Genomic DNA, 22,195 nt, shown 5'->3' with positions numbered 1-22,195 from the left:
CAGTGGCCGCATCTTATAGCGGCCAAAACAGCTGACAGGTTCTATCACGTGACCGGTAACATCACGAAGGTCCACTGAGGAATTGGTCCACTGTGCTCCCTGTAATCTATCACATGACCAGTGACATCACGAAGGTCCTGTTGGCTCATCTCACGCCACAGCTTCACATCGTGCACACTGCACGCCGGCGTGCTGCTGGAAGAGGGGAGCGTGGAGTGTCTGTCACCGGCCGGGACAGCACTCCTGAAGAGCCGTGGTATTAACCCACGTTTAACTGGCAAACATCATTCAATGTGACTTCACATCAAGACATACAGCGCTCTTTACTGGTCCTCTGGAGTCCAAACATTCGTTCAGATTACACCTTAAGGTAATAACTACCTAACTTGGAGCAATCCAATTCATTTGTGTGTATTTTTTAGTTCACTACAAGCTAAAGAGGTTCATTATTAAGCGCAAATTTTAATTATTTATTTATTGCATTGGTGGTGTGTGTTCCTGATTTGCAGCAAGTGTTCCTCTCTCTTTTCTACAGTTACTAGCGCCACCTACAGTCTGTACTAGGTGAATAAATCATGTTGTGTTGCAGTCAAAATTTAAAAAAAAAGCCCAGTGCTTTCAGACCTCAAATAATGCAAAGAAAACAAGTTCATAATATTTTAGAAACAACAATACTAATGTTTTAACTCAGGAAGAGTTCAGAAATCAATATTTTGTGGAATAACCAGGATTTTTATTCACTGCTTTCATGTGTCTTGGCATGCTTTCCACCAGTCTTTCACACTGCTTTTGGGTGACCTTATGCCACTCCTGGTACAAAAATGTAAGCAGTTCTTCTTTGTTTGATGGCTTGTGACTATCCATCATCCTCTTGATTATATTCCAGAGGTTTTCAATGGGGTTCAGATTGGAAGAATGGGCTGCCCATGACAGGGTTTTGATGTGGTGGTCTTAATTTTTTTCCAGAGCTGTATTTAGCAGTAAAAAAAACCAGGAACTGAAATATACTTTCAGTTTAAAAGAATTGACAACTGCAGGTCTGACTGTTGGGACCGCTCCACCTGACCATAAGTATGGAGGTCCCAAAGTCTTTTGCATAATTGTAGTGACACTGTGCATACCTGACCTTTGCTTCATTCACTTCTATGGGTGTATGGGAGTGTGTACGGGAACCCCCAGAGACCATATTTTTATTACATACCCCATGGATAGGTGAAAAAATGTGTTTATGGAATGACATCTTTAAGAGCACATCAGGATATGATCCTTAATGAATATGGACACATTATTGCAGATATCTGCGCTATCAAGTTTATCAAATATTTCACGCTGGACATAGATAAAATGTATGGGCTTTTTATTTGACGTCAACGGGTAACTTTGTTTTCATACAGTTTTGTAATACGCATCAGTGTGCATTTTACAATAGTCCCTAATTACATTATGCAACTGCGCTTAAGGACTCTTAATACAAATATAAACACAGCAAATGAGAATCTGACATGAAATATAACTCTTATTTTAAATAAGAGCAAATTATGGAAAATCAAGAGTATTCCCATCATGGAGCAGACACAGCAATGAGGCTCACATATCATTTAAGGCTGAAAACTGTCATTATATGGAGACACTGTGCCTTTCAGCATAGATCAACCACAATAAAATTACAAGGCCCTAAATTATATATTCGGAGGCGCCCTGAGAACATATAGAGGATTTAGGTTGAATTACTCAGTTATGTTACTAAATCCCACTAATCCTTCTCTCTCCAGTTACTTCAACCTGAGTATAGTTATTGTTTTGTGTTAATGATGACAAATTAATGGTAAGCACAAAAAAATCATGGCATATGTAATAAAAAGATTACTAACCAATTCGACAGAATTCTCCTTCCCATCCTTGATTGCAACAGCATTTTCCTGTGGGTGTGCAGTGGCCATTTTTACAGTGCCGGGAACACTCGGATGACAAAGGCTGTGGTGGCATCGCTGTCCTTCTACAATCTTCAGGCATTGTTGGTCTGCTCCAAATAACAAAAACAGAGGTAAAAAAAATGAAAAATAAAAGTAAAAAAAAGTGCTTCCAAAAGAGTATTATTTACTGTAATTTGTGCAAAGATCTTAATTAACTTCGAAGACATGTAAGCATTAGTGTTGTAGCTTTTGCTATTTTAAAGTATGTGATGTCTGTTTTTTGCCATCTAAAGTACATGCAGACATCTACAATAATGTGTATTTTTACTGATATTTTTCTATATTGTTTGCTGTTTTGCATCCAGCATCAGTGTACTTTAATGTGTCAGTTTCTATCTCAGTTTAGGTGTATTTATTAAGTAAATTTAAGGCAGGTGTATAAATAGAATGCATACACATTTTTATACATGAAGGTTTCGCATAGTTTTGTACAATTTGTATTTTTTCAATTTTCAAAATTTTTTTAGCCTTTAAGAACTGTCTGGCTATTTCCTAAAGCTGATCTATCACTATATTTCACAATGTAGTATGAATTAATTAACAATAGGTGTCTTAGACCTGATGAGTATGGGGTACTTATGTGTATGTCAGATTTGCTGTATAAACATTTTTGAAAGTTTGAACCCAATCTCTACCCACATAGCCTGATTGACAGTTCATCATTTTCCCTCCTCCCTGCTACTGAAACTAAACCCTCCTAGCCTGATTGATTGAGTGCCTCTCCACTCTACTGCTGAGATCTCTTGATTCTTAGTACAAGCTGCAGCTGTCAGTAAGACTGAATTGGATGGAGATTGGATACACCTGGACTCTCATTTGAGCTCTCTCCCTCTCCAGTTGGACTCATAAATTGCTAATTTTATAACTGGATGATATAGCCATTTTTGCATACTTTTTTTTTTATATTTAACACTGTACATAGTTTACATAGTTAAATCTAGTATCAGCTCTACTTTAGCTTTTAAATACAGGTATAGGAACATGTATTGCAGCACATACACAGTACCCCTTTCAAGGATTCTATAGAGTAAGATGTCACAAAAATTCCCCCACACACAATACGATATCCCCCCAAAAAATTCCACAAACTAATATGCTCCCACAAAGTATGACATCCCGACAGTGAAACTCAACACAGTACAATGCCTCCCACAGCATGATGCCCTAAAGTGCCCTCCACACAGTATGATGTTCCCCATATACAGTATTATGGACCTTACAGATTCACACGCAGTATAATGGCCTCCACATCCACCCAAAAATAGTATCATGTCCCCTAATCAGTATGATACCCCACACAGTATGATGGTCCCACAACCACCACACACAGTATTAGGAATGTCACATCTGCACACAAGTACTCCCATTGAAAAAATAAAATGACTCACCTAGCTCCGTTCCTCTTTGCAGCATGTGGAGTGAGGCTCCGCACAGCAAATGTGATCTTGTGACATCATTACACCTGCTGTGCTGAGATTCAGATGCTCAGGCTGAATGGTGGAACAGGAAGCTAAAATTCAGCAGTATTGTTACGCAGGGCTTAGGTCAAAGAAGGCTGAAATACCCGGGGCCCCTGCGGAGTCCCTCCAACTAGGGAAAACCCTGTCTGACCCTCAACTCAGGGTTTTTGCTAATGGTGCAAATGCCTGAGCCTCCAACCTTTCCTTATCTCCTGCTCAGCCCTAAGCTGAACCCTCCACCCTCCACCCAGTGAGTCGTCAAACCACCAAAGCCCACACAGTAATGACAGACAGGGAGAACTTAAACCGCACCGCGTCGCATACACACAGCACGATACCGAAATGTGAACAGGGCAAAACAAAACACAAATATAGGAAGACGAAAAGGTAACAATGGATCATACGCCACCAGCTACGAATTTCTCTCTCCAACACCTCCTCTCCAGACCGGAACCACTTGGCATAAAACACAAGCTATAATCGGCGACGCCCATAGGCCAGCACGACTATTTAAAGACCGTGGGTGTGAGCAAACATCCCACCTGATTTCCAGCTAGATTAACCCCCAATAACCTGAGTAAAATCAAGCCGGCACCACTGAGGCTATAGTGGACGGAGATGGAACTACCGCTGCCTGCCGGACGCTGTGGTGTGAATAGCGTCCGACATGACAAGTATCTGCATCTTGTGACAATAGGTGGTGGCTGCTGTTGCTGTTAGGTGCTACACCTCTCGACTCATGGGTCCCATAATGGTCACATGGTCTGCCACTATGGGCAATACACCACAGTGTATCATAATGCCCCTTTGTTGTCTCCAAATGTCTTTTAACAGTGAAAATGAACGTAGAACAGTCTTGAAATATGGGGCCAACAACAAATATAACCTCATGTAAAATTCAGTTCCAAAACTTTGAATTCAAAAGTTGCATGGGGTGGGGCATTAATGATGTCTAAATTTAAGAGAGCTATAAATAAGTAATTTCCCCACCACGTAGACTGGATTGGACATCATGGAACCAATTTTCACAGGGGTTGTACAATGAATGAATGAACATCTACTATTTGTTGTTTCAGCCATATTTATATTTTCTTAGGAGAAATTATTTAAGAGAGCATTTTTTTGAATTTGCAGAATCTACTGCTCTCATCTGAGCCTTAGCTACAGAATGAATTGTAATAGTTGGCTATGGACTTTCACATGAGATTTAACATTTATTCATCTCACAAAATGAATGTAAATTATATGCAAATTATGTAGCTCATGGAAAACTATAATTTTACTAAAACTGTTAAGCAGGGCTGCCAACCTAATTTCAATATTTTCTAGACAGCTGGACCAAAATTCATGACTGGTCCAACATTTTTTATGGATTTTAATAATAGACCATGCCCTCGAAATGGCCGAAAAATTAAAAAGGTTATTCAGGCTAACCCAATAGTTAGGCATTTAAAAAACAAACTATTTTATAACACTGTCTGTTACGTTAGAGATGGTTGGCCACCCAATAGTGCAGTATCCATGCATGCAGAATAAGAGCAGATACTGATAAATATATATAGGACAAGATTAATGGCGCTATCCAATGTGTGTATATATATATATATATATATATACAGAATAAGGGCAGATAAGGAAAATTACACCTAGCATACAGAACAGGAGAAGTGGTACCCTTCACCGTCCAAATATCTACTATATAATCGTCTAATTCTGTCTGTCTGTAACGGAAATCCTGTATCGCTGATTGGTCGCACCCGGCCGGCCGCGACCAATTAGCGGCAGGCGCAGTCCGGCCGCGAATTGGCGCGGAATTCAAATGACACATGCCACAGCTACCACTGGGAGATCTGTGGCGCTAGCTGCTAATCTCCCGACGGTTGCCGCGGGTCATCTCCTGCTGCACGGAGGTCAGCGGCGACACAGCCGGGAGATGACAGGCGCAGCGCTCAATGTGCGGATGTTACCCAGGGTCCGGAGGAGAGGAGACTCTCCTCCAGGTCCTGAGTACCATAAACCTGTAAAAAATAGAATTAAAATAAAAAATAGTGATATACTCACCTTCCGACGGCCCCCGGACTCTTTCCCTCCTCTCACCACGCGCCCAGCATATTCCGGTCCCAGTAATGCTTTGCGCGAAAGACCGCTGATGACGTTGCGCTCTCGCGAGAGTGATGTCATCTCCGGTCCTTCACGCTAAGCATTACTGGGACCGGAAGATGCCGGGAGCGTGGAGAGGAGATTGGGGGCCGTCGGAAGGTGAGAATAACCTTTTTTTAAATTTTTTTTTATTCTAGAAGACACGATGCGTTAGAATCGGGCCACCATCTAGTATGGAATAAGAGCAGATACGCAGATACTGAGCAATGCAACCAGTGTACAGGAAACGAGAAGTGGTTCTGAGTAGGGTCCACATATATACAATAAGAGCAGATATTGATAACTATACCCAACATACAGGATACACACAAAGAGCAGATACTAATAATTACATCCCGGTAAAAATTATACCTAGCAGAGAAGAGAAGAGCTATTATGTGTCCAGAAGAAGAGCAACAAACACACATACACACGCGCGTGCACACAAACACAAACGCACATATCATTGCTGCTTGCTGCTTTGCACCTGCGTGTGTGGGGAATTCTATCCTCCTGATTGCGAGGACTGGGTCCAATAACACTGGCATTGAGTAGAAGCAAGTCATTTATTTTATTTAGTTTTATTTATCTACTTTTAGATTTAAAAATGTTATAATTTTAGACCAAATTTATCCAGAAATATGGAAAGTTCTGATAGGTTCACAAACGTAAAAAAGCTCCACTTTATTTCAATAATGCTGCACCTTTTACTATGATAGGTTTGTGGTTTAATAGGTCACTACATATAATAGCAAGGTATTTTTTTCCACCCAGAATTATAGCGTACTTCTTCAGCTCATAGTCATAACCATTTGCTCGTTACTACATGCTAACTAGTTGGACAAAATATTTTGGGTTCCAGGTGCAAGCAGTTAAAACGCATAATAAATCCAGTGACAGCAATGTACTGAAAAAAGCCAATAAATGGGCACTGTAAATGCCAGTACACAGTTGTATGCTATATTCTACTGGAACGCAGGAAGGCACAGCACACACAGGTGTAATTCACGTTAAACTATTTTTATTATTAAAAAGAACTGTTCATACTATTTTAAAAAAGAAAAAATATATAATCGTACAAATATAATATATGCTTATTTGCAAATAATAGCACAGTGAAATTATTTATTGTTACAGTAGACATGTTAAGGTAAATTTGCAGAATTTTATAGTTTATGTATACAGTAGACAGTAGTACATGAAATGTTGAGCAACTCATCTTGCACTGATCCAATGTTACAGCCTATTATATAGTGTAGCATTCAAATTCCTAGAGACTTCAGAAGTAAAATTTTCATACATTCTGCAACACATGAAACTAGTTCCCCAGTATATACACACTTTTCTTGATTTGGCCAATATACACACGTGGTCAAAATTGTTGGTATCCCTCATTTAATGACAGAAAAACCCACAATGGTCACAGAAATAACTTGAATCTGACAAAAGTAATAATAAATCAAAAATCTATGAAAATGAACAGATGAAAGTCAGACATTACTTTCCAACCATGATTCCACAGAATTAAAAAAAAAAATAAATAAAACTCATGAAATAGGCCTGGACAGAAATGATGGTACCCTTAACTTAATATCTTGTTGCACAACCTTTGAGGCAATCACTGCAATCAAACGTTTCCTGTAACTGTCAATTAGACTTCTGCATCTCTTGACAGGTATTTTGGCCCACTCCTTAAGAGCAAACTGCTCTAGTTGTCTTGTGTTTGAAGGTTGCCTTTTCCAGATGCCATGTTTCAGCTGTTTCCAAAGATGCTCAATAGGATTTAGGTCAGAGCTCATAGAAGGCCACTTCAAAATAGTCCAATGTTTTCCTCTTAGCCATTCTTGGGTGTTTTGGGTCATTATCCTGTTGAAAGACCCTTGACCTGCGACTGAGACTAAGCTTTCTGACTCTGAGCAGCACATTTCTCTCTAGAATCCCTTGATAGTTTTGAGATTTCATTGTACCCTGCACAGATTCTAGACACCCTTTACCAGATGCAGCAAAGCAGCCCCAGAACATAACAGAACCTCCTCCATGTTTCACAGTAGGGATAGTGTTCTTTTCTTGATATGCTTCATTTTTCCTTCTGTGAACATAGAGCTGGTGTACCTTGCCAAAAAGTTCCATTTTTGTCTCATCTATCCATAGGACATTCTCCCGGAAGCTTTGTGGCTTGTCAACATGTAGATTGGCAAATTCCAGTCTGGCTTTTTTATGATTTTTTTTTCCAACAATGGTGTCCTCCTTGGTCATCTCCCATGAAGTCCACTTTGGCTCATACAACGACGGATGGTGTGGTCTGACACTGATGTTCCGTGAGCTTGACGTTCACCTTTAATCTGTTTAGGAGTTTATCTGGGCTCTTTTGTTACCATTCGTATTATTCGTCTCTTTTATTTGTCATCAATTTTACTCCTGCAGCCACATTCAGGGAGGATGGCTTAAATTTCTGAATAATATGTGCAACTGTAGTCACAGGAACATCAAGCTGCTTGGAGATGGTCTTATAACTTTTACCTTTAACATGTCTGTCTATAATTTTCTTTCTAATCTCCTGAGACAACTCTTTCCATCGCTTCCTCTAGTCCATGTTGAATGTGATACACACCATGTCACCAAACAGCACAGTGAATATCTGTAGCCCTCTATACAGGCCCACTCACTGATTCCAAGATTGTAGACACCTGTGATGCTAATTAGTGGACACACCTTCATTTAACATGTTCCTTTGGTCACATTATTTTCAGGGGTACCATCATTTCTGTCCAGGCCTATTTTATGAGTTTTATTTTTTTTAAATTTCTGTGGAAGCATGGTTGAAAAGCAATGTCTGACTTTCATTTCTTTCATTTTCATAGATTTTTGATTTATTAACACTTTTGTCAGATTCAAGTTATTTCTGTCACCACTGTGGGTTTTTCTGTCATTAAACGAGGGGTACCAACAATTTTGACCACGTGAGTGTTTATATAGATAGCACTTGTCTGATTATTATGGTCCTGTGCATGATCCTTAACAGTGGTGCTGGGGCCATTGGTAAGGGTGCTGTAAATAAATATTTAATTGCAAGAGTTAAAGATTGGAATGTGCTGTACCTTCTGCAATGATTATTTCTGAGACTGTTTATAACCAAGTAACGCCATTGCTCTCATACTTTATTCCAAGAACTGACTGTTTCCAGTAGCTACTGGTAGAATTATGAGTTTAGCTATGGACTGTAATACAGTCTTTATTTCAGAACCAGTGCAAGCTCTCCTCACATATCTGCTATACTACATGCCATACTTTCTGTATGGCTGAGATGTAGACCTAGCCTTCATAGAACTGCATAAAACTTACTGTATATGGTCCCTACTAGAGTTCACCAGTTTCACCCAAATGTCCCGCCTTCTTGCTTTACAAACGTTACTGAGTTAGTTATCATCCTTCATCATGACATATGCCAAAGATTACGTATGAGCCGCATTTGGATTATATTATTGGGCGTTGTGCCCACCAGGTTTATTCTATCCTTCTTACAAAGTATTACAATACATAGTAATACATGTAAGAATCCACAAAGGAATGGCAGGAAGATGTGCTCTAGTTTGCTAATTTATATGGAATATAACCATTCAGACACATCAGGTAGGAAGATAGGTTATTTTAAAGGAAATCTGTCACTAGGTTTTTGCTACCCGATCTGAGAGTAGCATGATGTATGGACCGAGACCCATATAGGTACGTCCAAGGTCGCATCCCCATTTGCTGCGGGCTCCGGTGATGAGCTGACATGTGCCCCTTACAGCCGTAGGTGGAATCGCGATCCACCCACTGCTGTTAATATGTTAAATTTTGCTATAAATCTCTGACAGCGACATTTAGCATGCCCATGCCGGAAGCGTGCCACAAACCTCAGCCATCGGCGCAGATGTCACATGACCGCAGGGCCGCAGATTGGTTGGCATGAGACCGCTGTGGTTGTCATTGCCGGATAACTATTAGCACTGGCCACTGGGCGGCGCTCATAGCTAATGAGCATTTTAGCCTACACATAGCAGGGCTGCAGGCCTACTGTGTTTAGCACAGGCGATGAGAAGATCGTAGCTTCTAGTCTCCCAAGGAGACTATTGAAGCCATTAAAAATTTAAAAAAAAAAGTTTTTAAAAATATTAAAAAAAATAAAAGAATCTAAAAGTCTAAATCACCCCCCATTCTACCCATTCAAAATAAAACAATTAAAAAAATACCCATATTTAGTATCGCCGTGTTCAGAAACGCCTGATCTATCAATATAGAAAAAGAATTAATCCGATCAGTAAGTGGTGTAACGAGAAAAAAAATCAAAATGCCAAAATTATGCTTCTTTTTTGGTCGCCGCAACATTGCATTAAGATGTAACAATGGGCGATAAATAGATTGTATCTACATAAAAATGGTATCAGTAAAAATGTCAGCTTTGCACGCAAAAAGTAAGCGCTCACCCAGCCCCAGATCACAAAAAATGAAAACGCTACGGGTCTCGGAAATGGCAACTTTTTTTTGTTGTTTTTACAAACTTTGGATTCTTTTACACCACTTAAATAAAAAAAGAACATATACATGTTTGGTATCTACAAACTCATGATGCCCTGGAGGATCATAATGGCAGGTCAGTTTTAGCATTTAATGAATATGGCAAAAAAAAAAAACAACAACTGCGGAATTCCATTTTTTCTTGCAATATCACCGCACTTTGAATTTTTTAAAATTTTTTTAATTTTTTTCCAGTACACTATGTGGTAAACCCACTATTGCCTTTCAAAATTAAAACTCGTCCCGCAAAAAATAAGCCCTCACATGGCCATATTGCTGAAAAAATAAAAAAAGTTATAGCTCTGGGAAGAAAGGGAACAGAAAACGAAAACTCCAAAATGGAAAAACCCAAGGTGGTTAAAGGGATTGTTTGGTAATCTGATAAAAGTCAGCAGTCACTTTATGCGAATGCAGATTTCTGAATTCTAGCAGCCTGTGGTGCGGTGAGAGGATGGCCAAGCATGTGATTTGCTCAGCTTCTCTCAAACAATTTGTATTGTGGTAGCCACGTCTAGTCAGAATGTGACCAGAAGTATGCAATAGTGATGAATATTGACAGCATGCTGTCAGGATTCAGAAGTCTACATTCACATAGAATGACTGCACACTTTTATCAAAAGACCGCACAACCCCTTTAAATAAGTTACAAGATGTAATCAATTGAGTGGGCTAAGCTGCAGTACCAAACACAGTATGGACGGGCACTGTTCTTAGAAAAAGCAGATAGTGGAGCTGTTTACACTATCATTTATTGTTCTCTTGCCCCAGATTTTCTTGAAGTGGGGGCAAAGTATTATCACTAGAGTTTATAAACAGTGGGTCAGTCTCTCTTCGAGGACAGTAAATATTAATGTGTTGTGGCATGCTGTGTGCATATTTCAATGTTTCCAGTTTTATGTGAACAAAGCTTTATTATATGATGAAAAGTTATGCAACCAATGAATAAGCGACTGTTTGATATATTTGTATAGCTTAAACACAGATAATGTGCATGCAATACTGAAGGAAAACTGCTGGTTTACCATTCTTTTCTGCTGAAAAGTGAGTAAAAACATGAATGAACTTTCCAAAGTTATTGGCCCGCAATCACAAATCATCTGAATATCTAATATAAGTCATTTAGACATCAAGACTGTGAATTATGCTTAGTGCTCTCTAGTATTACATCGCTCCCACAAATACATTACAATTCGACACATTTGTAAAGGATATTAGCTAGTTTAATTACTAATCACACAATTTTATTCAATGTATTAAGCTGCACATATATTTTATGTTTAACCAAATGTTTTCTAGAGGGAGTAAAGCAGCCTAAAGAAAACATTTCTAGAACCTGAAACTAATTCAGCCAAAATAAACACGCAGTTATAGAAGGGGCATATTGAAGTTGAAGCTTACTTTATAAGCGTGCATGTTTTATAGCTATTTCAATATATATGTTGCCTTGCATGCATTCACATATTTTAATAGGGCCTATAAATAATTGCACCTGTGATCCAGATCAGTTAGAAATTAAATATATAGCTATAGCTTTTCCATAAACATGACTCCCCTAATGCTTTTACAATTACCAGATTTTGTATATGCTGAGAAAATTGTATCACATCATAAAACTGCAAAAGTAACCACCAATACTCCATCAACTACATGTTTCTATATCTAATACCAACTAGCTCTTGCTACTATATATGCATGAGCTTTATTATGAATGCATGATGTGTTTCGTCATAACAAAACAGAGCTAGAATAATATGCAGAAATATGTAAATAGGGGCGTAACTATACTAGGTGTAGAGGTAGCGGGTCAAAACCAAACATTCGAGCCGAGGGAGCCCAAAAGGTACCTTTGAGAATACCGATAGTATTAAAGACCTGTAATCGCTGGGGACCACGTTGTGGAATTTTAATTGGGGCCAAAAAGCTTTAAGATATGCTATGCAAACCTATCAAAAGGTGTGTTGATAAGGGTATCATCACATCCGATCATGTGCAGTGCACCTCTCTGAAGCTGACATGCGTACATTCAGCTTCAGAGTATCAATGAAGTGAAGGACAAAAGCCACCCACATGTGCGAGGTATGTATAGCGCTTGAGATTACTTCGATGTTTGCAAGACATATTATCACGCCACAGGGGTGTGACAATATGCTAAGTGGGACAACTATGCTGGAGAGACTAATGCCCCTCGACTAGTCAAAGGCCTCATTTACATATCATAAATGGAGTTTAGAAATAATTTTTTTAAAGCTCTGTTTATGTGTGTATTGTAATACAGGCACTGTTAGGCAAGGTATTTATACATGCAGACACAACTGATGGTGGTTCTGGAGGCACGGGGGACCTGACAGTTTCCCTTTAAGTTTTTCTGTATCACCATTCTACTTTAAATATAAAATGTTGACTTTATGTACTTTTTCTTAGTGTTTGTTAAAAATGGTAGACACCAGCCTCTTGAGTTCTGTGCCCCAACACGTCTGGTTATCCACCACATTTGGATCCTTCAGACGGAACCTGAAAACCCATCTCTTAAAAACAGCTTACAACCTATAATGACCCCGCTGCCACTTCAACACCATCGGAGCTATTACAACCCCCCACCTACTGTCTCCTTCCCCATAATCCTGTAAAATGTAAGTCTGCAAGGGCAGGGTCCTCTTCCCTCTGTACCAGTTTGTCATTGTTAGTTTGTTTAAAGTAAGTGATATTTGTATTTTGATGCAGCCCCTTCTCATGTACAGCATCATGGAATCAATGGTGCTATATAAATAATAATAAAAATGTCTGGGAAGTGACGGGACCAATTGCTAAGGTTTTGGTAAATGACTGTTGCTCCATTATTGTTTGATGTAGAATTCTAGCTGCTCAACAGTCCCAGATTTTTTGGGGGTGAAAGGTCTAGACATCAGGTCGCCAGTTCAGTATCTGAACTCTTCTTCTGCGAATCCATGTTGTTGTGATTGATGCAGTTTGTGGTTTACCATGGTCTTTCTGAAATATGCAAGGCCTTCCCTGAAATAGTCATCGTCTGGAGCACATGTTGGTCTAAAACTTCTATATAATGCTCAGCATTGATAAATCCTTACAAGACATGTAAGCTGACCATGCCATAGGCTCTAATGCAGCCATATACTGTCAGAGATGCAGGCTTTTGTACTGTGTGCTGGTAACAAGCTGAATGGTCCCTCTATTCTTGAGTCGGCAGGACACGGTGTCCACAGCTTCCAAAAAGAATTTCAGAACAGTTTTTCATGTTGTCTCAGTCCATTTCAAATGAGCTTTGGCCAAGAGAAGACAGTAGTGTTTCTGGATTCTGTTCATATATGGCTTCTTTTTCTTTGCACGACAGAGATTTAAATTGCATTTTTAGATTGGTTTCAGACAGTGATCTCTGGAAGTATTCTAGAGCCTGTACAGAATTCCAGAATCATGTTTGTTTTAATGCAGTGTCACTTCAGGGTCCGTAGATCATGAGGACCCAATATTGACCATCAGACTACATGCACTTTGTGCACATGGATTTTTCCTGAATTTCTTAAAACTCTTGAGTATATTATGTACTGTAGATGGTGAAATATTTAAAGTCTTTGCAATTTTATGTTGAGGAACATTTTTCTGAAATTGTTTCACAATTTTTAAATGCAATTCACAGATTGTCGAATCTCTGACCATCTCTGATTCTGAGGCTCTGCCATGCTAACATACTATTTTTAGACACAATCATTTTAATTACCGTAGTTGAAAATTGACCCTCCAACTGTTTTTTATTAATAATATTTTTTTCCAGCCTTTTATTAACTCCATCCAAACTTTTTTGAGCTGTGTTGTTGCCTCCTTACATTTTTTCAAATGAAATAGAAAAATGTCTTTCACCTTCTGATCTGTGTTTTATGTTCTGTTGTGAAAAAAATATGGCTACAAGAGATTTTCAAATCATTTTATATAACATTCCAATTTTTTTGTAACTGAAGATGTACTTTTCCCTTCTATTAGTAGCCAAATGGAACATTAACCAATGTGGTCTGATGTAGAAACAGCTAGGAATTTTTCACTGTTGTTAATATAGGAAAATAAGCTATACTAACTTGTAAAAGTTTAAAAGATCCATATTTGTATTTCAGAAGGATCTGATTTTTGGCTTCCTAACTTCAGGAATCTTGTACCCTAAAAATGTATAGTGAAATGCAGCTGGCCCTTGCATTAATTAGTGGCACTAGGGCCCATGGACATGACAGAATGAAGGCCCTGTGTTTCGAACATCCTTCATTAATTAGAGCAGGCAGTTTAATAGTATTGTATTCCATTAAATCATATTACATGAATGGTCATTCACTTGAAAATCTCCATTTCTCATCTATATTTAGCCATGGCCACAGCCTTTTTGGCTATCTCAGCTGAGTGCAGAGGGTTTTTGGACTCAGAATGGGATCTACAGATTGCCAAATCAGCTTCTTTACGAGACATGGTTAGTGCACACATAAAAGTAGTCCACGAGAAATGATTAATTTAATAAATGACATACAGTATGTAAAACATACCAGTACAGATCAAAAGCTTGGACACACCTTCTCATTCAAAGAGTTTTCTTTATTTTCATGACTATGAAAATTGTAGATTCACTCTGATGGCATCAAAACTATTAATTAACACATGTGGAATTATAGAATTAACAAAAAAGTGTGAAACAACTGAAAATATGTGTTATATTCTAGGTTCTTCAAAGTAGCCACTTTTTGCTTTGATTACTGCTTTGCACACTCTTGGCATTCTCTTGATGAGCTTCAAGAGGTAGTCACCAGAAATGGTCTTCCAACAGTCTTGAAGGAGTTCCCAGAGATGCTTAGCACTTGTTGGCCCATTTGCCTTCACTCTGCGGTCCAGCTCACCCCAAACCATCTCGACTGGGTTCAGGTTTGGTGACTGTGGAGGCCAGGTCATCTGGCCTAGCACCCCATCACTCTCCTTCTTGGTCAAATAGCCCTTACACAGCCTGGAGGTGTTTGGGGTCATTGTCCTGTTGAAAAATAAATGATGCTCCAACTAAACGCAAACCGGATGGAATAGCATGCCGCTGCAAGATGCTGTGGTAGCCATGCTGATACAGTATGCTTTCAATTTTGAATAAATCCCCAACAGTGTCACCAGCAAAGCACTCCCACACCATCACACCTCCTCCTCCATGCTTCACGGTGGGAACCAGGCAAGTAGAGTCCATCCGTTCACCTACTGCGTCGCACAAAGACAAGGTGGTCGGAACCAAAGATGTCAAATTTAGACTCATTACACCAAAGCACAGATTTCCACTGGTCTAATGTCCATTCCTTATGTTCTTTAGCCCAAACAAATCTCTTCTGCTTGTTGCCTGTCCTTAGCAGTGGTTTCCTAGCAGCTATTTTACCATGAAAGCCTGCTGCACAAAGTCTCCTCTTAACAGTTGTTATAGAGATGTGTCTGCTGCTAGAACTCTGTGTGGCATTGACCTGGTCTCTAATCTGAGCTATTAATCTGTGATTGGTGACTGCTGGTGACTCGGATGAACTTATCCTCTGCAGTAGAGGTGACTCTTGGTCTTCTTTTCCTGGGGCGGTCCTCAAGTGAGCCAGTTTCTTTGTAGCACTTGATGGTTTTGACACTGCACTTGGGGACACTTTCAAAGTTTTCCCAATTTTTCGGACTGACTGACCTTCATTTTTTAAAGTAATGATGGCCACTCATTTTTCTTTACTTAGCTGCTTTTTTCTTGCCATAATACAAATTCTAACAGTCTATTCAGTAGGACTATCAGCTGTGTATCCATCAGACTTCTGCACAACACAACTGATGGTCCCAACCCCATTTATAAGGCAAGAAATCCCACTTATTAAACCTGACAGGGCACACCTGTGAAGTGAAAACCATTTCAGGTGATTACCTCTTGAAGCTCATCAAGAGAATGCCAAGAGTGTGCAAAGCAGTAATCAAAGCAAAAGGTGGCTTCGTTGAAGAACCTTGAATATAAGACATACAGTATTTTCAGTTGTTTCACACTTTTTTGTTAATTATATAGTTCCACATGTGTTATTCATAGTTTTGATGCCTTCTGAATGAATCTACAATTTTCATAGTCATGAAAATAAAGAAAACTCTTTGAATGAGAAGGTGTGTCCAAACTTTTGGTCTGTACTGTAAATTGTTAGAAGGTAATAAAGTAACTTTAATCTACAGATCTGGCAAAAATTAAGAGACCACCACATCAAAGCCCTGTCTTGGGCAGCCCATTTTCCACACCTGAACCCCACTGAAACCTCTGAAATATAATCAAGAGGATGATGAATAGTCACAAGCCATCAAGCAAAGAAGAACTGCTTAAATTTTTGCGTCAGAAGCAGCATGAAAGACTGGTGGAAAGCATGCCAAGATGCATGAAAGGTGTTTTTAAAAATCCTGGTTATTCCACAAAATATTGATTTCTGAACTCTTCCTGAGTTAAAACATTAGTATTGTTGTTTCTAAATGATTATGAACTTGTTTTCTTTGCATTATTTCAGGTCTGAAAGCACTGTTTTTTTTTGTTTTTTTTTAATTTTGACGATTTTTCTGTGTCAGAAAAAAAATACAAAATTTATTGCTTGGAAATTGGGAGACATGTTGTCAGAAGTTTATAGACTAAAGGGACAATTTACATTTTACTCAAAAATATATCTATAAAGAGAAAAATCAGACAAACTGAACATTTGATAGTGGTCTCTTAATTTTTGCCAGAGCTGTATGATATTATGATATGTCCCATCAAAGATGTTCCTTTCTTATGAAACACAATTAATCACAGAACAGCAGGGTCACTTCTATTTTTTTTTTATATTGCTGCGGCTAAATCACATTTGGGGTATGATTTTGCTGTGTATTTAGTGTGAATGACAGAACAGTTAACTTATTTTATGTAATATTATTCTACTTGCATTGTATTTCTTGCGTTTGTAGAGCTACCTTTTTAATTTGCAGATTTTGATTAATGTTTTGCTTGATGTATCTTCCTACAATATTATATGTGGTTTGTAGGTCTTTATATAGTTAGAATGAACATTAACTGGTACACTGCCACCTTGCCCAGAAAAGGGATTAAAAGCTCAGGAGTTTAGTGCAACTGCTAAACAGTTTGCACTACTATCAGGGTGGTCGCAAAAACAACACCTGCTGCCTAAGCACTTAGCAGCTGGGTCAACAGGCCCTGTAGGAGTTTATCAACTAAAGGGGCCACTTGTATTAAACTTTTCCTGTCGAGCAAATAAGTAAGAAACCTAGATCAATAACATTTCACAAATAATAAAGATAATTTTTGCAAAGTATCTGATGTGCTAAGGAAAGAATATAAAGGAACATCTGGACTTAGTCTGGGATCATATGAATTAATCTGAAAATAAGGATAGGATCTGGAATTTTTTGCCTCCTGGCAACTTTCTCCTTTATCCCGGAATAAATAACAATACGGCATTTTAATGCATTTTTTGAATGAGGGAGGGATTTAGTTGCACATAACAAAGTATTTCCAAACAACTCACTTCTTACTCCACTCTTCATACACTCCTGGAGCATATACATAATCACTTCATAAAACATTTACATTGTGGATGGCTGAAATGTGTTTTCCAGGCTACACATCCCTCACCAACTATTTAGAAGACATTGCATGTTGAAAACCAAGTCAAGTAACATTAAAAACACAACAGGCTTGTTACATGTTTTAATGGAAGTTTCCAACCTCCTAGGCATCTATGCTTTCAGCAGGTGTTCTATCAAAAACCCATACAATCTTGTAAACATGATGAAACATTTTAGAAATGTTCATTAAAGAAGTTGCCCACTACTTTTTCACTGATGACCCATCTCTAGGATAGGTCATTGATGTCTGATTGGTCGGGGTCCGACACATGGCACCACTGCCAATCAGCTTCTACCTGTGACGGCAGTAGCGGCCACCAGCCGGTGCTACTTGATTGTGGAGCTGCTCCGTTTTGTGGTAGTAGCCGCAGCAGGGTACTAAATATCCGCCTCCTATTCAAATCAATGTTCAGTTGATGTTTAGTACCCTGCCGCTCCCACTACCAGAAGATGGAGCAGCTCTGCAACTGAACAGTCCCGGCTGGTAGATGACGCAACTGAGAACAGATTATCGGCGGGAGTGCTAGGTGTTGGACCCCGACATATCAGACATTGATGACCTATCACAAGGATAGGTCATCAATGAAAAAAGTAGTGGACAACCTTTTTAAATAAAAAAAAAAAATCACTGGTGGTTGATCAATCAGCAAGACTTAATGACAATTAGGATGAGTTAATTACTTTTTTTCTATATGTGTTATATTACTACGCTGTGGTTATTTATGTTTTTTTATATATCTCCCTAATTGAAGCTCTATAAGTTAATTCTGTTTAATAATTTTTTGTATTACTTACCTATTAACGTAAATAATTCAATTTCATATTGCCCCATTAGTTGGTAAAAATTTTGCAATGAATTAAATACTTTCCACTACCAAGCTCTAGGTTTTGAAAAAAATTAATGCTGGCTCTGGAAATCAATTTCTAGCCAAGTATATGTCCACTGAGGAGCCGATGATCACATTTCTATTTGCTTCAGGACATGCGCAGTGTGACTGAAGCAAGGAAGCATACAGGAGGCGTAATAACCTGTGGGAAAGAAAGTCACGTGCATGTAGGAGATTTGCAGAGAGCTTGCGATGAACTCAGCTCTTGCAAATCATGTTATCATACACACAGGGACATGATAACATGCCGAGTGCGACGACTAGTCTGAGAAAACAAACGCCCCATTGACTAGTAAAAAGGATAATACGCATATTAAAAATGGACTTAAAGACATACTTTTTTTTTAAAAGATTTGTTAATATATATATTTGTTAGATAAGACAGTTTGATCACTGCTTTGATCAGTTGAAGCTACCCAAAAAAACATAATTCTAGCAGTTTGATTTTTTCTTTACACTTTTTACTGATCATGTTAATTATTTTAAATTGAACTTTTAAAGACTCGGCAAAACCAAATAGGTCTTTTTAAATTTTTTAGTGTCATCACTTTTAATGGGGGGAAAAGGTGTTTTTGGTTTTTTTCATTTCCTTTAATATTTTAACAACTTTTTTTACTTTTTACTTTATTTTTTTACTTCTCTTAGGCGACATGAAGCTGTGATGGTCTGCTCGCTTGTACTATATTCTACATAGTACCACAGAATTGAAGCCAGCATATAGTATGAATCACAGGCTGGCATTCATAGGAGCACTGTCATGGCCAGGCAGGCATAGAGATCTTCAGTAGATATCTAGCTGTGAAGTCAACTCATTGGCACCTTAAGATTACTTTGCTGCAGTAATGGTTGCTTAGAACGGTATGGTTGCTTAGAACGGTACACCCCAGTTCTTGTGTTGTAACTACTACTTTCAGAGACACAAAATGAAATTTAACCAGTTAACTGTAGCAAGTGGAGATTGGATCCACCAGTAGCTATTAGATGCAGATGACGGCTGAATAACACAGGCTCAACTCCTGAGCCATCTCAAACACCCACATGAGTGCCGTACTTGTTCGGCACTTTCATTAAGGGGTTAACATACATATACTTTTGAATGTTTTTTTTACTATATTTCCTAGTTTATTTTAACGAATACCAAATAATGCTTTTAGTTTACTATTATCATGCCCTAGCAATTGATTATGTATGTGTAGATTATGTCAGTGATTCATAAATTCGAAATGAAGGTGCTATTTTGCTTTTGGGAACTAACTGTCATGTTATAAAATTATTTTTAAATCCATGTCAGTCACACCTCCTATATTTTGTAACTTTCAGATTTAATTTTGCTATAGGCTGGGCTTCTTAGGAGAACCAAGGACTTTATCATTCTAATAGAAATACAATAATAAGGATTTTAGCCAAGTCATCCACTGAGAATAATAAGAAAAGTATATCAGGGTAAAACTTGGTTTACATGACAAGCAAAGCAATACTCATTTCCCAAGTCGTGTATGAAAATCACATTACTGTGACAGATTGCAAATAACTTCCAGTGTCTCCATCAACCCTTTGGGGTCAATGGCTTCAGCATACTTGGAGTCTGCCTCCTACATATCTCCTCCGATATTCAATACAGAAGTCCTTTCCACCCACACACAGCACTGCGCTGTGAGGTCTGGCTTTTCAGGTATGACATTCTGGGACCACCCGAACAGTCCAGTCAAGGTCAATTAAATTACTTTTTTTTGTTTTGTAATCAGATCAAAACAGTTGACGGAATTTGCTTAAAGCGACAGTAACTTTCTGGGAGGAGTATTAGAAGTATTACATGCAGGCAACAGCTTGAATGAGCTTGACATTTCCATTATTTTTTAGGAAAAGGTCAGGTCCATGTCAGGGTGGCTTAGTTAGTATCCTCTGTGTGGGGTAAATGTCATTTATTTTCAATCATTTCACAGGGTAACAAAACTGTGTGCGTCTGGCCTTGCTTTCTAAATGAATTTGGAGCCGTTCCTTTCTGTTTACGTTCTTTTCTAGAAGAATGCTGCGCTGTCCATCTATTTCTAAACGTTTATTCTATCTGTAAACACAGCCATTTTGGGATCTGCTTGTCTTTTGGCCATTACAATCAGTTAGAGCTCAGCTCCATTTATACACACACAAGGTGTTTAACTGTTCTATGTAAATTACAACATTCCTCAAATTCAAATAAAGGGACTTGTTTTTATCTTTTTGATACATCTGCTATGTCATTATAAATACATTACAACTCGTTTTGCTAGGAGATGACAGCAAAATAATAAAACATATTAAATATATATTTTTTTTAATGAATTTACATTTTAAGCTGGGTAAATATGCATTCCTTTCATGGTATCTAATGAGGGGTCTGAGAAGAAGGGTACTTTTACAGGGGCAGAAAAACCGCCTGTAATGACTAAAGACCAACGACATAGCAAGTTAATTGTTCAGTAGACATGAGCAAATTGGTTTGAGGTGAAATGAATTTGCCTTGAATCTTACAAAAATTCACATTCACCTGAATCTGAATTTTCTGGGGGTGATTTGCTTTGTACAAATTAAGTAAATGCCTCTGTTTTGCTGATTTTTTATAAGACCTGGAAAGGGTTTAAAAAAAAAATAAAATACTGACCTCGCTGGTCATCTTTCCTACTGCCGCTATCCGACAGCCGGTCAAGCAGCTCCCTCTTATCTCTACTTTCCTTGTACACCATGTGCGACAACCTCATCCTGCATCTTCACTGGGTGCTGGGGCTTCCAACAATGAGTAGACCTCTGATGCCATAACGGCATAGAATGAAGATGCAACAAGAGGATGTCAAGTGTTGTGCTGATGTAAAAAAGTGGCCAGATGAGGCTGCACACACAACCGGATGGGAGACTGTGGTTGTGGACCAGGTGAGGTGGATATTATTATTTTCATTCATTTTAAAAGATCAGCAGACCAGTACCACACCAAGTATATATCAATGAGTATACGATGCTGGTTAAAAGAATGTCAGACCCACGTGGCAGTGGGCTACTGTGCAGCAATAACATTTTCAAAAATTACATGAAGAAAAGTGGTACTCACCACTTGTGCATAATTTTGGGCTTTTTTATTCAAAGTCATAGGGGAATACAGGGTGAAGAAACACAGACTGGGCTACAGCTGTTTTTCATCTAATTACGCTTCTTTGGCCCAGAATTCCCATATGACTTTGGAATAAAAAAAAGCACAAAATAATGCACCAGCATTGAGGGCCACTTACTTTTCTTCTTTTCATGTAATTTTTGAAAGATATAATTTTTTATCACATTTATTATTCTTTAAGGTCTAGAAGGACCCCAGAACATGATAAGAAACATTCAATATGCATCAAATAATCCCAATGCGAATTGAATTCCCTGGAAAAATTTGAACAAACTGGTGAATTTGAATTTAGGCAGATTCGCTCATCATTGTCATTCAGACAGTTGTTTATTTTCCCCGTTCTTCTCATGCAGATGACACTATTGTCGGCAGCATATCCTCTGTTTACATGAGAAGATATGCAGC

The 22,195-nt window shown here is 38.5% G+C and overlaps 1 protein-coding gene across 1 annotated transcript in view; it reads right to left on the bottom strand.

The window, feature by feature from the left end:
* HHIP (hedgehog interacting protein) overlaps positions 1 to 22,195 on the bottom strand; it is a 148,367-nt gene that overhangs the window by 2,788 nt on the left and 123,384 nt on the right. The window contains exon 12 of the mRNA XM_073549789.1: positions 1,872 to 2,020. Coding sequence (XP_073405890.1) covers positions 1,872 to 2,020 — 149 coding nt within the window. The remainder of the gene's footprint in view (positions 1 to 1,871; positions 2,021 to 22,195) is intronic.

This window comes from Dendrobates tinctorius, unplaced genomic scaffold (assembly GCF_039654945.1).
Source record: "Dendrobates tinctorius isolate UK_male_01 unplaced genomic scaffold, ASM3965494v1 ptg000161l, whole genome shotgun sequence".
Lineage (NCBI taxonomy): Eukaryota > Metazoa > Chordata > Amphibia > Anura > Dendrobatidae > Dendrobates > Dendrobates tinctorius.
The sequence above is the reverse complement of the archived record's forward strand: the minus strand, read 5'-3'. Positions and strand labels throughout refer to the sequence as shown.